This window comes from Strix aluco, chromosome 9, assembly GCF_031877795.1.
Source record: "Strix aluco isolate bStrAlu1 chromosome 9, bStrAlu1.hap1, whole genome shotgun sequence".
Taxonomy (NCBI): Eukaryota; Metazoa; Chordata; class Aves; order Strigiformes; family Strigidae; genus Strix; species Strix aluco.
The window spans coordinates 5058519-5075341 of record NC_133939.1 but is presented as its reverse complement, the minus strand read 5'-3'; the positions used below and the strand labels follow the sequence as shown (position 1 = coordinate 5075341).

At 40.5% G+C, this 16823-nt stretch overlaps 1 protein-coding gene across 1 annotated transcript in view; it reads right to left on the bottom strand.

The window, feature by feature from the left end:
- Positions 1-16823, bottom strand: part of GIGYF2 (GRB10 interacting GYF protein 2) — a 76951-nt gene that overhangs the window by 5661 nt on the left and 54467 nt on the right. Inside the window, exons 10-25 of the mRNA XM_074833519.1 lie at positions 16610-16772; positions 16323-16523; positions 15619-15809; positions 14908-15067; positions 12816-12982; positions 12329-12417; positions 11216-11323; positions 10570-10667; positions 9970-10070; positions 9001-9162; positions 4038-4196; positions 2595-2831; positions 1878-2000; positions 1058-1261; positions 725-930; positions 265-419 (exon numbers count right to left, since the gene is read on the bottom strand). Of these exons, the coding sequence (XP_074689620.1) occupies positions 265-419; positions 725-930; positions 1058-1261; positions 1878-2000; positions 2595-2831; positions 4038-4196; positions 9001-9162; positions 9970-10070; positions 10570-10667; positions 11216-11323; positions 12329-12417; positions 12816-12982; positions 14908-15067; positions 15619-15809; positions 16323-16523; positions 16610-16772 (2524 nt within the window). The remainder of the gene's footprint in view (positions 1-264; positions 420-724; positions 931-1057; positions 1262-1877; positions 2001-2594; positions 2832-4037; positions 4197-9000; positions 9163-9969; positions 10071-10569; positions 10668-11215; positions 11324-12328; positions 12418-12815; positions 12983-14907; positions 15068-15618; positions 15810-16322; positions 16524-16609; positions 16773-16823) is intronic.

The window sequence follows — 16823 nt, the reverse complement described above, 5'->3', positions numbered from 1 at the left end:
ACCAAAACTCCTCAGCAGAGCTCTGGGTGGCAGACTTTAAAACCGTTTCCAATCCCCACTGATTTGCTGTAGTTAGCCCAGCGAAAACCATGGAGAAGATGATGCAGCCAGTTCTACAGACCACTACTTAACAATGCCAGTTTGCTGACTGCATTAAAAACATTACTTTGATGTCATTACTTTCCCTCAGAACTATCTGGTCAGGAAACAAACCAAATATTGTTTCCTCACAGTGGATCACTTACATCCCTCCCCACCTCTTACCATCTAAGTTGTTGGCTGTGTTGAGTGCATGAAGCATCTGTTCACACCACTGAGTGAATCCATCCTGGGCTTTATTAACCCCCTGGAACAATTTTAACAGCTTCTCCTCTTCTTCCACCTTCTTGTTTTGTCTACTTGTAATACCTACAGATTTACTGAGGTAAAGAAAACACACATGATAAATTGTAAGTTACCAGACTTGTCAACAGTACAGTATACAGTACAGTGTTACAAGACTCACTAGTTTACAAGATGCAAACACTGTTTAAGAACCAACTAATTTTTTAAGTAGATGACAAAATAAATTGTGAATGGTCACCTATTGGCTATTTTTGTTGTCAAAACATTGATCCTGAGTGACACGGGAAAAAAGGAAAACACATGAAGATGTTGTAACTGCTAAGTGATCATCTCAGGAGTGGTAGCCTTTCTTTGCAAAAACTCCTTCCCCAATTCCTACCTGAGGCTGGCATTGCTTTTGTTTTTATTGGTCGAGTTACGAGGTCCCACTTCCTTCACTGCATCATCCCAGAAACCCATGTTTGAGTTTTTGGTATCAGCATTACTCCAGATGCTACTGACTAGGTCAGATGCCCACTGGTTGCTGGGATTAGTGTTTAGGGAGCCCCACACTGAATTCCCAATGCTGGTGTGCAGGTTAGAGTGCTGTTGAAACATAACAAAGAGATCCTGGTTATTAGCACCAGACCTGGCAGAACAGTAATGAACAGACATGGAGAACTGTCATGTACTGTTTCCCTCTACGTACTGATCAGACAGATACCGTACGTACCGTAGTATTTCGGACTCTGTTCGGCTGCTGGTGCTGCTGTTGCTGCTGTTTCTGCATCTGCCTCGCCTCTTCCTGCTGTATTTCCAGCAGGGACTTGGTGGTGCCTGTTGGTTTGGTGACATTACCCCAGCCTGACAATTTTTGCTGCTGTTGCTGCTGCTGTTGCTGGAGGGCCTTCATCAGTTCACGCTGCTGACGCCTTTGCTGTTGCATGCAAGACAAAAGCGCTTGTCCATACTTTCAGAAGATCACTGCTATTCAAAAGTCTAGCTGGAAAACTGGTTTTAAACTGATTTCACTCTCTTCTGGAGGAGTCTGGCTGACCTATTATTTTTTGAGCCATTACAGCTTCTCCAAAGAGGGAGACATGAAGTAACCAGTAAATACAAATAGTTTATTAGAATAATTTATTACGGAATAAATGTGTCAAGTCATGACTGTAGCCAGCTAAGCACTGGGGGTCTTGGAGGAATACCTTCTCTCCTACCATCACTTGTGGGGTTTTTTTCCCCCTTAAACTGCCCTGGTCTTGTGCATATCTGCAAATATATTGGAGTATAGATGCAAAATAATTTTACATTGTTTTGTGAACGTATTATACTCGTAGGGTTAAAAGGGTACAGTTTTCCCTCCTTTCAGACACTTGTATTAAGAAGCCATAAAACTTTCAAACAAGGACTTACTGAACCTATGCCTGAGAGACAGGCCTCTACCTGAATTACACTATTTCAAAAAACATTCATCCTCATCACTCCAGTTAAGCAGTCACACAGCTAAGCCCACTCTAACAAAGTTACACCCCATTACTGTTCATATTTACCTCTTCTCGAAGCTGCCGTTCTCGTTCTTCTTCTAACTTTTGGATTTCTGCCAATGACAGTGTGGTCTGGGATTGGCAAGCGCCTGAATTGGACTGCTGACCCCATGTTGAAGATGAAGGGAGCTGGGCCAAAAACCACATCGTTAGGAATTACAAAATGTTTTAGAGAACAGTGCTGAAGTATAGTAATGAAAACTCAATATAAGCCCACAGCAGAGAAAGACTACTTTTAAAGTTTAACAAAACACTGGAAAGTATAAAATGTTCTAATTAAATACAAAAAGTATGAAGTACAAACTGTATGTTTCCTTGAATTGCCTTCTGATGTATCAGAGTCAAAGACACAGTGTATCAGAAATAATGTAACACTTTGCTGCCTGAAAAATAGCAGTCAGTTCTGATTTCAAGGACTTCAGGAACTCCAAGCTTTAGAAACTTCGCACGGGCCCTTGCTTATCACAACAGAACAAACATCTGCAAACTCATCTGCAAATTCCTTTCCAGTATGCTCCTATGGACTGAACCTTCTTCATTTTGTAACTTGTCTTTCTCTTGTTTCTCCCATCACTTTCACAGACAACTATTAACCATCTTTCCTCTCCAGATAGTTCACTCGTCCCTGCTCTGTTCAAGCTAGTCTAGACAACCCTGAACCAGCTGGGGTTTTACTTACTACACTGAACTGAAGGAGCAAGTTAAACCATAGGAACACATTACCTTCATTTGTGCAAGTTGCTGCTGTTGCTGCTGTTGTTGCAGCCGTCGTAAAGCCTCCTGCTGCTGCTGCCTCTGTCTCATTATTTCTTTCTGGCGCTGGAGTTCCAGCTCCTTGCGCTTTCGCTCTTCCTCTTCAAGCCGCTGCCTGGCTGCCTCCTCTTCCATGCGTAGCCGACTTTCTTCAAGCCGCCGCTGAGCTTCCTCCTCTTCACGTGCCCACTTGGCAGCCTCCTCTTCCTTCCCAGGACATAAAGAGGAGTAAAGTAAGTAGACTTCGAAAATCTAAATGACTCCTCCTCTGTGGTATTGATGTTCTGACAGAACTGACAGGCCTGTACAGATGTTCTGACAGGCCTTTAAATCTGTAATCTGTGCTGGTTAGCTTGTTCATTTACCTTGACGTTTCTCGGGCAAGAAAGCCTATAACCCCTAAAAATAGAAGTTTCCCATTGCTCCACCAAGGAACTTGGAAGAGAATGACATCTCCCTAGTTCAGACTAGCTAATTTCATACCACTTTCCTTCTAGGAGTTACACACCTTTCGATCTGAGCTTCTATCTGCTTACACTAGAGTCAAGTATTGCTAAGCTTTCAGTGGACTGAAACTTGACAGGAATAAAGGGAGAAGAGGTTTTGACATGAAATAAGAAAACAGGTGACAAAGTGACATTTACTGTTGTTACTCAACACTAGAGCTGCAAAGGAAAAGATGCTTCTGCTAACAAAGGAGACAACTGTGTAGTGGGACAGAAATGGTGATCAATGTCTTGTAAGGGAGGACCCTGATAAGAACTTTTAAATAATAACTGGCAATTCTGAAAGGGACCTGTAATTTAATGTGAAGCCAATCATGTTTCAAGATTAGCTTGATTAAGGGACTGTGACAGTATCAATTAGGGGGCTGGAAGCACAAGTTCCCCAATATGGACTTCTAAAGCTGACCCCAAGGCAAAAAAACTGTTAACAATAAGACAAGAAAAGGGAAGAAAAAAGCTGAAACTTTGACAGTGGGTATAATCTTGGCAAAGTATAGAAACACTGGCAAAACTCATCGTCTCAGACGATGTTGAAGATAACAATTCTATAATAAAGGATCAGAAAGTGTCAATTCAAAACAAATTATTATTCTGGTACTGTACTCTGCCTTTCTTTTGAAGAAAGGAGTAGAAATACCATGCTGCAAAGCCATTCCTAAAGCTCAGACATGAAGGAAAACACTCATTCAACACAAATCTCTCTTCCAAAGGGCAGATCAGATTCTGATTATTTTGTCTGAAATCAGGATACAGGTAGACAACCTATTTTTCATTCAATACCCTCTACAAGCTTTGCTTTCCTCCACCAAAACTGATGGGGTCTCGGGCACGGATGCAAGTTTCAAAGCTTGATCATTCTCACAGCCTCCATAATTAAATATAATAGGTCCCTTTTGCCATTTTTCACCTGTTTACGAATTAACTCCTCTCGCTGCCGTCTTTCCTCCTCTTCTCTTCTTCTCTCTTCCAATCTTCTAAGTGCTTCCTCCTGTTGTTGCCGCTCCTCTTCCTCCCGCTGCCGCCTTAGTGCAATTTCCTGCTCTCGTTGTCGCCTCAGGGCTTCCTCCTGGAGTTGGGAACAAAATGTCAATCTGTAAATGCCATTTATTGATGAACGGCATCAGAACACAGATTACAACATGGTCTGGCCAGATAAATGGCCTCAAGAAAAACTCCTTAGCTCCAAGCTAAGCACTACCAAAACAACTATATTAAACACTACAGACCCACATGTTAACAAGTTTTTTGATGCAATGTGCATCTCGTATATAAATGATTTTAATGAAAACAGAAACACAGGAAATCGCCTATCTTTGGTTTTAAAAAGAATGATGTTGAGAATGAAAACAAAGGGTGAGACTTCTCTTTCCAATATGTACTAACTGTACTTTAACATATATGCATATTTTAATGTGTGGGTATCATCAATTCCTTTTTTTTGTGTGTGTGTGAGCTATTAGTTGGAAGCTTTTCCTACTTACAGGAGTTTCTAAACAGTGACTACTCAAGTGCACTACAAAACTCAAACCACATCTCCAAACACCAGAAATAAGCTGAAGAAACCCAGTGCACTTAAGGACACTGTAACCTTTGGAAGTCTCAGAGATGTGGAACTCCGTGAAAGGGTTTTGACTGGGCTATTCCTATACTATTTAAATGTTGTGGGCAACAAACGGTCTCTTGAGGACTTTGATTTTGGGCTATCCCTAATTTAAACAGCTTCCAATAAATTATGGTTTGCTTTCCAAGTAGTGAAATTATTTTCTTAAAAATAAAACATCAGCAGCCTTTCCTACTGCTCTGAAGATCAACATAAACAGAAATTTCTCCATTCTGCTACTTGTTTTTTGGAGGAATAGGGCACAAGCAACCTCTGGCCGGTTTCCTGTATACTGTTAACCAGGAGGGCATGTGTGCAACTCTTCCCCCTGTTCTGACTTTCCCTTGCATAAAATAGCCTTGGGTTCTGCTGCCTTTTCTGATCTCTGAAGTCCAGCAGCTGTGTTAAGGCCACCCTGCTTTTCATCCTTTCTATTCTTCTCTCCCCTTTCTGACTTATCCTACCAGCTCAACCTGCAGATCCTACTTTTTGGACAAGAACTTGTTTAAGCTTTTATAAATACATTTTCCTTTTGAACAATCAGTACTGTGCAATCGTACTCTTACAAGTTTTTTTTACAAGTAATACATTATTCACAGGATGAAGGGAGACTAATTGTGCAGAATGGATATAAATTTTGAATTCTGGTAAATCAAGGAAGTTAATTCTGACATCTAAGACCCTTTTATTAAATCTGATACCCAACTTTCATATACACATAGTATAAACTGCAATACAGTTCACAGAACAACTGGACCAGGTTTCTCTCTGATTTCAGATGTCTACAATGTAACTGTCAGTAGACAGAGTACGTTTGGGAAGAATTCTATGGACTGAGGAGCTGCTGGCTGCAAGCCAAGAAGTAATTTGTATTCCTGTATATCACTTAAGTGGTTTAGCGCTAAATGTAAGTGCAGTAAGTGTTTCTTCCACTAGCTAGACATGAAACAGTAGCTTGTGAATCATTTTCTCATTAATCAAGTCCTTGATTTGTCATATTCACAAAAGCTTCAAGCACAACACACAACACCTGGACCATTTTTGTAACTTGGGCCGTAGCTGTATTAATTGGACACATGCAGTCAAGTCACAGTAATCAAGTGTCCCCAATACAAGTGCTGAAAAATTTCTGCTTGTTGTTCCTTTTACTGAAAAAGTCTACTGAGGAGGCTGGAGCTGTGCCAGTCTGCTTGGTTTGACTAGAGACCACACACCAGGATCTCAGCTCAGGATGCCTAGTTGCCAGCCAGGCCGGGGGGGTTGGTCGGCACTAGTCACTGACAGCACATGTAGTACCTGAGAGAGATGCGCAGTCACCAAGTCCTCCTACACGACAGCAGTTCACTGGCATCTCTGCCCTACTTTCCCTTTGGGAAATGAGGCTAGAAATTGCCGTTAATAAAGCTGTAGGGATCTCCTCCTTGCTCAGGCATGCCAGGAGAGACACTGCTGAATGACAGCAGTTTTAAAAAAAAAACCACTTCTCTCCCCTAGAGTACTGAAGATGAAGAGTGCTGCACCCATGCAAGGGATAAAAAAAACCCTATCTGCAAGATTATGAAAACCCAGGAACCATGTGGCTGATGTAATTTTCCTACTCTTCACAGATATAGAAAAGGTTGTCTTAATATTTATTTCTGTATCTTTGAATTATTCAATGTTTTTGTTTGAGCATGTGACCAAAACCATTCAAAGCTCTCCAGCTTTCTGCCACTGACATGTATGGGAAACAGACTCATTCCTTTGGCTCTTACTGCTCCCACATTCATGGCTTCCTGCTCCAAGAGAATCCCAATATTCTTTAGCATCTTTTCTAATAATTGTTTTCAAGCACAAGTATCTTGCTGTACAGACAACTTATTTCAGATCTTTTAATATATCTGTAATATTGCAGAAAATCATTAAGTAGCAATCCCCATTTCAATAGGCTCTGGATTCTTAAGTATTATGGAATTTTTTGCAGTTAGTAACACTTGCAATTCTGCTTGTCTATGTTACTAGGGCTTACAAATCTTTTTTGTTTTGTGGATCTCATCTTTGAGCCAGGTACTTTAAAGGGAGAAAACAATTATTAGCTAATTATTAAACCTCAAATTTTGTTCCTGAAAGCAATCAATCATTACAAAATAGAAGATATCAGACCAGAAACAAAAGAAATACAGGAGCTACACAAGCTGGGCATTACTGTTTGCAATTCTACAGTGCAAGAAATTGATGAAAACTATGAACAGAACTGGATTCAACATTTGGTATGACATTTCATCCTAGAGAATTTAATTTCTATTAGTTACTTTTTTTATTTAGAATTCACCATCAACAGCATATTTACTAACCTTATATACTAGTCTTTTATGCAGTATTACATCAAAAGCCTTCCTGAAGTCCAGGCAGATTAAGTCTACTGCTTCACCCCTCTCAGCTCTCACTGTCATCTCCTCAAAAGAAGTTAATCAAATTTGTTAAGCATCATCTCCTCTGTATAAATCCATGCTAATAAATCAGTTCATCCCTGATTCTACAATGCCTTCCAGTACAGAAGTCAGATTCAAATATTAGACCAGTTTCTTTTCTTTTAAATACAGAATACAATATTATTTTCTCTTTCCAGAGAAGTGCTTAAACTCTTTGTTACCTTTTCAAGACATTACTGCTCAGAATTAAGCATTGTGGCAATTATTCCATTGGTAATGAACTAAGATACTTGCTGTTACTGCTTTTCAACCCCATTCTGCTTCCTCCTTGTAAACAATCACTTCCCATGACATCTCAGAAAGGGAGAGTCAGATTGTATGCTGTACAAATCCAAAGTGGACAAAAAACTTTGGAATTTAATGGACATTTCTAAGTAGTTATACACAGTAGCAAAACTGTTAGTCTGAAAAAGAACAACACAATTCTATTTATTTATTTGAAGCCACCATGGATGACACACATTGAGTTACCAGGTGATCAGCTAAAAAATTAGTTATTAGTAAAACAGATCTAAGGCAACTTAACTCAAAAGTTAAACTTTTGAGTGTATTATTGCTTTAATGCTACAGTAAAGCTTGAACTCAAGCATCAAACGACGCTTTTCCACTGTATACCATAATGACTTGCTGTACACAAAGCAGATAAATTAAAGCAAGGAGCCATTTATTTACAGACTTGATTCTTAAAGATACCATGAAAGCTAACTACATATCATACTGCAGTCTGTTAAAATAGATCTTCAGTGACAAAACCCAAACACTGAGTGAACAGAGGTCTATGACTAACTTTACAAATAAAACTAAAGATTCTAGAGGCTTCCTCAGAAGTGTCTGATCCTTAAAACAGGAAACACGCTTTACAACTGCCTACCTAAGCACACCGAAAATAAAGGACAGAATTATTCATTACTTTCACCTATTATTCATGTGCTACTTTACAGGTCATTTATTGACTTCTCAGTGAATAAGCTCAATGTGCTTACCCTTATCCCTCATATGTAGAGTGAAAACTTTCACTGTCTTTCCCTCCTACGACACTAAAGAACAACTAATCTTTCTTCCATACAGAATTCAGAAAGTAAACGCCAGAAACATCAAGCTACGAATGTCTCCATTTTGTATTCTTGTAAGATTAAGAACATACCACAACTCCTACAATCATTCTCCTACTGCAACACAGATCACACAACTCATTTTAACAAATCTGCTTGTCCAGACTACATCCTTTCCCAAATATCAACTCAAGAAAATAAAGCTGACAGACTATGACACAACCCAGATAATCATTTACTCAAAAAACTACTTACTAAGTTAAAAAAGCAACAGGGAAAAAATAAGCTAAATGTTACATCACTTTCTTTCCACTATAGCCCTCTATATTTTATTCATTTGAAACAGCTGCTCAAGCTCCAGTCTACTCCAGAACATACCCTTATCAAAACACTGGACTGCACAAATGGTGAATAAAAATTGAACATACCATAACTGGGCAACTAACTAAAGTCTAATATTGACACTAAGAAGTTGGAATGGAATATTCCACATGGAATAAAGCCTCTTGGCTCACAAACAGGAACCTATCTCAAAGTGAACCACCAATGCCCACTTCTCAGCTTGCAATTTGGGCTCTTAGACTTAAAATCAAGAACAGAAGTATCATTTCATATACTCACATGAAAAATATTAGAACTGTCTTCATACACACCTACCAAAGATTAATCAGACCCAACAGGATTCTTAAAGTGAGTTTTATAAAGTATTAAAATTAATTAGAGATTAACTACATTGAGGAAACTCACTTGCTTCCTGCGGGCCAGTTCTTCTTCTTCCCGTCGTTTCCTCTCATCTTCCTGCTGTCTCCTAAGTAGCTCTTCTTGTTGCCTCCGAAGCTCCTCCTGCCTTTTCCTCTCCTCTTCCTCTCGTTTGGCCCTCATTTCCACTTCTCTCCTCTCTTGCTCTAGCTACAATTCACATAAAACTATACTCAGATGCAGGTAACGTATTCCTACACCATTTCTTAGGGCAACTCTGCTGAGATTATACTAACAACGTAACAGATGAAGCCTCTGACAGATGCTCTCCCTTAAGTGTAATTTTACCTATCAGCTGGCTGCCTACCGGGGTCAGATTCCTGAAATAGTCTAGAACAATTTCTGACAGTTTCTGTTCTGTAACGAACACCAGTTCTCTAGTCAGTCTTTCTACATCTGCTCCTTAAAATAACCTCTGACTTTAGAAGCTAGTAGCGAGTTGCTTTGCAGACACCATAAAGTAATCGGTTTCAGGAAATGTACAGAATCATACAGGTTCAAACTTACAAAAATAATTTAATACTAGAGTAAGTGTCAAACAACCCCAACAAATAGGACTTACAACTTCCCAAACCAATTCTGGTGAAAAGATGCAAGGATTAAGAGAACAACTACCTGCTCCTACTCAGGGTTTGGCATGACAGCTCATGATGATCCCATTTTAGAAGAGGTGGCTAGCGAAGAGTTTTTTAATCACAAGTGTAAAACACACAACCACTACTTTGGAGGTCAGTAGTACCTTCACAGAAATGGTTTCCTAACAGCAGTCCACAAGGATTTCATAACTGGTTTCTATAACCCCTTTTCTCTTTATGGTGTTTTCCACGAAAATCTAATCAAAATGGTACAGAGTGGTCTGAAGATTGAAGAGCTAATAAGTCTTCCATTTGCTCAAGAAACACAGTTACATTGCAGAACAGCAATCCCAACTTCTTACAGTACAAAACGGTTTCTGACCTTTGCAGCTTTGGCCTTCTCGAGCTGCTGAAGTTGTTCTAGAGCTGGTCCCTGAGCTGCAGTATCAATGGGGAGATCCCAGACACTGCTTCCTTCCCAGACTAGATAGTGAAGAAAACAAACATTGACAAGCAAAAATAAGCACATCAACAAAACACAACTGAAAGGGGAAAACCTTGTGTATGCTGTTACTATGTTTTATGAATTAAAATCATGATAACACATTATTCTTCGTCAGTAGAGGGCCACCTTATCTTCCTGTAGAACAAGGCTTGTCCGTTACTGAAGCAAGGCTGGGTTTCCTACAAAATTCTAGGCAAGAACCAGCTATTCAAACTCCTCCCATCAGAACAGAATGCCTTTATAATATCACACTCAACCACTCTGGATCGAGACATCCCATAACCATCGGAAAAATTACCATGTTCTTCACAGCTCTCAAATGGAATTTAAACTGCAAGGCAAAGTAACCTGAACCAGTTAAATACTGACGCAGAAATCATTTCCCCTAGTGTCAAAAGGGGAGCAATCATCTCAAAGATGCTGGCTCTTAATCCATGAACTTTTCTCAACAGATCAGACACATGCTAAGCATCTTACCTGTAGGTTGTGAAGCTGACTGAAGTTCCCATATTGAGCCAGTGTCCGGCACTGACACAGACCTTGTAACAGGTGGCATCATGTTCTGTTCAGATATTCTGTAATACCAACAGGAAGAGTCAGCATGCCACTTCCAGGGAGAGGAGTGCTCTGAACACGCATGAGATTCAGTAACTTGTAACATACTCCTTTCCTTCCACACCTCTATTTAAAACAAAAATATGATGTGGACAACACTAGTTGCTTGCAGAGTTCTTGCTCATCTCATCCCTGCTGCCAAGTCAAGGGCTAAGCCAGCTACCGCTACAGTTTTGCATTTGCTAGTTTGAGGAACAAGCATCTATTATTGCAGAACTCAAATGGCAAAGCCATTCTGTTACCAGCACAACAGATTTGCCAAAAAGGTATGATTTCAACTACAGGATTTTCTCTCATTTTCATAAACATTCTCTGAGGTAAAGGCTACATATCCAAAGAAGTACTCAACATCCCACAACTGTTCCATATTCACACAATTTTAAAAACATGTAATGCTCAAATATGAACAAACTTAGATTGGATAGACCACCAACAAGATTCAATTATCATCATATACAAGTTGGAGTAGAGGAAGAATGGTATTCAGTTCAAGTCTGGGCTAACTCACCTCATCTTCAGGGCCTGGAACTGTTGCAAGAGAATAGCGAGCTGCTGCTGCTGCTGGGATGAGAGGGCTGCCTTTTGCTGCTGAGCCAGCACCTGTGCATATTGTTGCCTTCAAAAGAAAAGCAGAGAATCACTGGTATTTGTTCACTTGCTTAATGCCCAAGTTGCAGAAGTTGCACATAGATTCATCCTCCAGGACTAATGCCCACTGACCTATATAAAGTACATGCTAAGTACTAGAGGAAACCACAGAATGGGGCCTTGGAAAGAATCAAAATACAAGAATACAACACACTGGCCCACATGAGCAGAACCAAATTTCTCTTCACCCTCAACTATGTCAACTGGTTATTGCTGTCCAATGTGTCTCTTGTAATTTGTGCAACACTACTTCCCTTTCCCTACAAATTACATACAGATTGCTCAAATTAATCTGGCTTGGATGACTGCCCACCTACACAAATCAGTCTCTGCCCCAGTATGTCAAGACATCCCTTAGTACAGGGGCAGGCTCTTGCCTTATCAAGTCATAAGCAGACAAGCGGTATTCAAAAAGCATAATCATGACACATGATTTCAGGACCCCTATCTGATTGCTTTCTTTTCTCCAAGCTCCTGCAAAACAAGTTAGTTCTGGCTGGTTCCTAACAACTGACAACTTTGGCAAAATGGATGACAAACTGCTTTCTCCAGCAGTTACCTTCCACTGATCTTCAAAAAGCTGAGCAAGCAGTCTAAAAATAAGTTCTGCCTTCTCCATCTCCACTTCAAAAGATGTGTAGCCTTCCCCTGACTCCAAACCATCCAAACTGCATTACACAGATAGCTGGGATTCAGTTTGGCCCCAACAGTTACCTATATAGCAGGTCTCACCGAAGTAGCCATGCCTGACACCCAAAGAGACTCTGAGAAGTGTGCCTGAGGCAGCCATACTCTCTCCTAATCCTGTAGACTACTGAGCCTCTGGTGTTTGTGGAAGCAAGCTATTGCTGTTGGAGGTGAAGCACTCCCAGCCCCATTGCCCAAGGAAACAATGACAAGAAACTGAACCCAGATGATAAAAATGCAGAGCAGAACACAGGTACTGGAAGATCTCTGAGACTGGCAGTCTTACTGTATTAAAAGATGCTGATACTGGAGGTGCTGCATTTGGATCAGGGCCAGCTCTTGTTGTCTAGTCAGCCGCTCTTGGTCCAGCTCGCCCTATGTTTAGGAATAAAACATTCTATTTTAATAACATATATAACAACAGTAGTATATTGGCAAATACAAGCAATGTAAAAGTTGCATTCTGAACTGAAGAGACAAAGAAAATAGAAAAATACCTAGACAGAGATCAACATTTACAAAGCCTGTAGTATGGTGACTGTGAAGTACACAGCACTCATGCATCACAGGACCAAGCCTTCCAGCCACAGATATGGCAAAACACACATTTTTAAATTGAGTGTATTTTCTTCTCTTAAAAAGGTAATTTAACACAGAGTTCAACTTTGGTGCTTGGAACACCTGCAATTCCAAGACAGAGCAGCTGACACGTAAATAATTCAATTTCCATTTGCTACAGGACCACTTGAATACTGTAACTGTCACATAATTACCAGATGTGGAAGCGGTGCTGGACCTGGCGTGAAGGGAACCCTGCCCCACATTTTCATGATGTCTCCAAGCGGCTGGAAAGTCTCATCACAGGCTCTCTTAACCAACAGTGACATAGTGAAGTATCCAGCCTGGAACCACTCCGCCATCTCCTGATTACTGAAAGGACCTGAAATAACATCAACCAATACACATGGGGCAGGGAAAGGGAAGTAAGGCCAAGGTGAGCATACTGGAAATAAAGAGCATGGTGCTTGTTAAAGTAACACAGTACCTAGCATCAGGCGCTCCTGTCCGTCTCACCCACTCGTCCAGGCAGACAGTACATTCAGGGCTGGAGTGTCAATGCAAATATCTAGAGTCCTACAGCGGCTACAGCATTTGCCCAGATAGTCTTTAATAAGAAGTGCTTTTACCATGCATTGGAAGGAGACGAGTCAGCTCCGAGATGAAAGCCAAGCAGCCACGGTGGTGTGGAGCTTGGTCCAGCTAACACACATCCTGCCTCTCAAAGCTCACTACACTTCAGGCTCAGCATCAGGTTGACAACAGTTGCAATTTCCAGTTTCAGCACTGGCAGTTAGCAGATACTGCTAAAAGCACAAGCGCTACTTTCCCCCCCACATACTGCACAGGTAACTAAACAATCTTAGCCTGTTTCTTGCCTTCAAATTGGAGGAATTGGTATGTTTTACAGAAGTTTTGCTTCTGAAACTTAGCAGGCAAGCAGATCCACCTCTGAGTGGACGATTATATTTTTTTCAGATGAGGAAAGCAGTTTCTCTTCCTCAGAAAGCTACACTTTCTCTTCTCTTCTTTCCTGAGATTTTAGTCACTCCCTTCAAAGGAGGACTCCTACACCAATTTCACATATCCAAATGGACACAAAACCAGTATAGAAAAATAGATTAGAGTAAGAACCACATAAATACAAGTTTTGCAAAAATAGCTTCTGAAAAGCAAGAACATTCAGTAATTCTTGCCTTCTCTGTAAGAAGTATCTGTAGAAGGTAATTCCTCCTAGAGAATATGAAACCACAAGAGGTATCCCAAGAAAAAATTATGTGGGAGTGAATGTGACCTCCAGAAGTAAACAAAGTAGTACTTACTCCAATAAAAAATATGTTAGATCATCACTGAGCAATAAACACCCAGCAGCAACTAACATACAGTTTAAAGCACACTGAGCAAATAAAAATGCTTTACAGTTAACATCCTTTAGAGGGGTGAGAAGAAAACCCTGAAGATGTGTAATACCTGCAGACAAGAGATTGGCACAGATCCCACAGATAACATCCCCCCAGATCCTATCTAGAGTTCACAGCTGAGGAAGTCATTCACACTAAACAGCATTAGCAACTACTACTTAGTGAAGTACAGCAAGGAACTCACTGCTTTAATTGCATTTTTGGGAGGCAGCTAAGCAGCTGCTAAAACAGAGCCCTGAGACCTCCAAAAGATAAGTACTTTCTAAAAGCAAAGATGCAAGTATCTATATGAAAGACCTGTTCCAACTTTCATTGCAGAAATAGTGAGATTTCTTAAGCAAAAACTGCAGGCATGAAACAGTTGGTATTATATGAACTAATAATGCACTGGCTGCAAGTACAATTTAAATTGAGATCATGAGCAAGCACTGGCTTGTGAAAACTTGTTTTCTCTTTGCTCTAGATTCTAAACAAATTACCCTTCCCTGAGTCTTCAGGCCGAGACTAGAAAACCAATTTCAATGTTTCTCATGGATTCTTCAACAAGCAACTGAATGGTCACGTTCTTGTCTTGTTTCCGCTATTATCTGGAAATCTCAGTAACTACTGGCATGAAAAACAGGTTTTAGTCTAACCTCAATTTACAGAAACACGAAGTGATGGCAAGCCTTCACCACAATAAAGCATAATTCTGGACATTAGGAATGCTGAGCTGATGGGGGCAGTGATGGGTAGAAGTTCTATTTTCAAAACCTAATTCTAGAGTGGTAAATTCCCTGTGCTGCTTTTGTAAAAACAAGCATCAGTATCTGTTCGTGGTAATTTTGTGAAGAACTCTTAACAGTTCTGTGAAACAGAAGAGGAAGTGTAAAGGGCACAGACCTACCCTGAATTTCTCCTTGTGGATCTTTGTAGTACCACTTCTGCATGGCTTCATGGAACAATGGCATAGAGGAACCCTTTGCTCTGTGCTCTTGAATTTTTGCTGCTAGCCTTTCATCATCAAGGGCACTGTCCTGTAGGTATGCCACCATTTTCTCTGCTTGCTGCAGGAGACATCAAAACCAGCAAGGAATACAAGCGTTAGATGTGTGCTTATAGATTTGAAAATGAGTGTGCCAGATACAACCACCTTGTACTACCTAGTGCTCATGAGTGTACCAGGAATTACAAGCAATGGAAATACAACAGGTATGGGAGCAGTAGCGTAAAAAAATGCTCAACATCCCAGCAGTCACTAAACTCATGAGCATAGTTTGCACTTCATTTACGGTTTTTTATTGTTTGGGTTTTTAAAAACATATTGGGCATACTGTTTTATGGTTTCTCAAGACAAATGTAAGACTACTTGACAGTGGTCATAAACACTAGGGTCTCTAGCTCTTTAACACTGGGTACCCTTATTCAGAAAAATACTACATAGGCTTGAATTATTCTCCAAAAAAATAATGGAGGGAAGAAAACTAGCTTTCAGTATACACCGTGGAGTGTAAAGTTTCAGTTGCATTTATGTTTTCATGAGCTTCAAATATTTTTTGCATTCCACATCCCTCCAGTCTCACGATTGTCAACAACAAAGGAATTTGAGAAATTTTACCTGCTCTAGGTGTTTGAGGCCCTCTTCATCATCTGGGTCAGTGGGAATGTTGCCCATGCCTGGAGCAGCTGTGACAGGTGTCTGAACTGGCCGCAGAGCAGGATTTGAATTGGAAACAGGAGGAGAAAGATGAGCAGGAGAAGCTGTGTCTGCAGAAATCTGTGGCAAAGGTTGAGCAACAGAAGCCAAATCTAAAGAAAAATGTTAAAATTAGTTCATTATCTTTAACATAAATTAAAATTACTTTTAAGGAACTTACTGTAGAAAACATTCAACACCTCAAAATTAGCATCAAAGCAAAAGTTTTTTCAGATCTTCCACTATGTTTGACTGCACACTGGTACTGTTTACAGCACAGGCACCCAACCCAACTTCAAGGAACAAACAGTTTAGTTCTAACATTGCAGAACTCAGCGCATTTCAGCATATCCTGTTCCCTGGCCACGTACATTTGTCCAGACTGATCTGCTCTACCACAACGAGACACATCCACAACTAGCTCCTGTTTCTCTAGACTGCATTGCTATGTGAAGTACCAGTGCACTGCAAGAATTTGAGATGGCATATCCAACAAATCCTGTATTTACAGACCAGTTGGTGAATTCTGTCTTTTCATCACCATAATCCAGTCCTTGACTCTTAAAAGACACCAAGACTAACCACAACAAGTAATGGAAGCTTACTAAATTTATCAAATTTATTACCTTCCCCTCTGTTGGACATTTTGGCTGGCGGTGTATTCTCCGTTCGATTCTCTTTATCTTCTGTTTTTTCTGTTCTTTCTGGCACAGACTCTTCCTTCCTTTCAAAAAGGCTCGTCTGCAGTGGGTCTGGAGGCTGGGATTTTGGTGGGGTATCTGACCTGGCAGCCGGTGAAGACGCCTGGACTGCTTCTTCCACTGCTTCTGTAACATTGCATGGTTCTATGTAACTGAATTAATGGAAATTCTACACTGCAACATAGAACAGATGCATGAGAAGTACTCCTTACCTGCCACTACTCTATCTGCTTTCTCCCCCTCCTTCTTGGTGGTCTTTTCATGATCTTTGGCTTCTTCATTGTGGCTCCCTTCAGAGTCAGATCTTTCTTCCCCTTCCTCCACAGGTCGGAAGTCCATCTCCTGTTCCTCAGGGATTGGCTCCTTCTGCACCTTCTACAAAGTCAACATAACCATCCATAATCCACCTGACATAAAAGGACATTT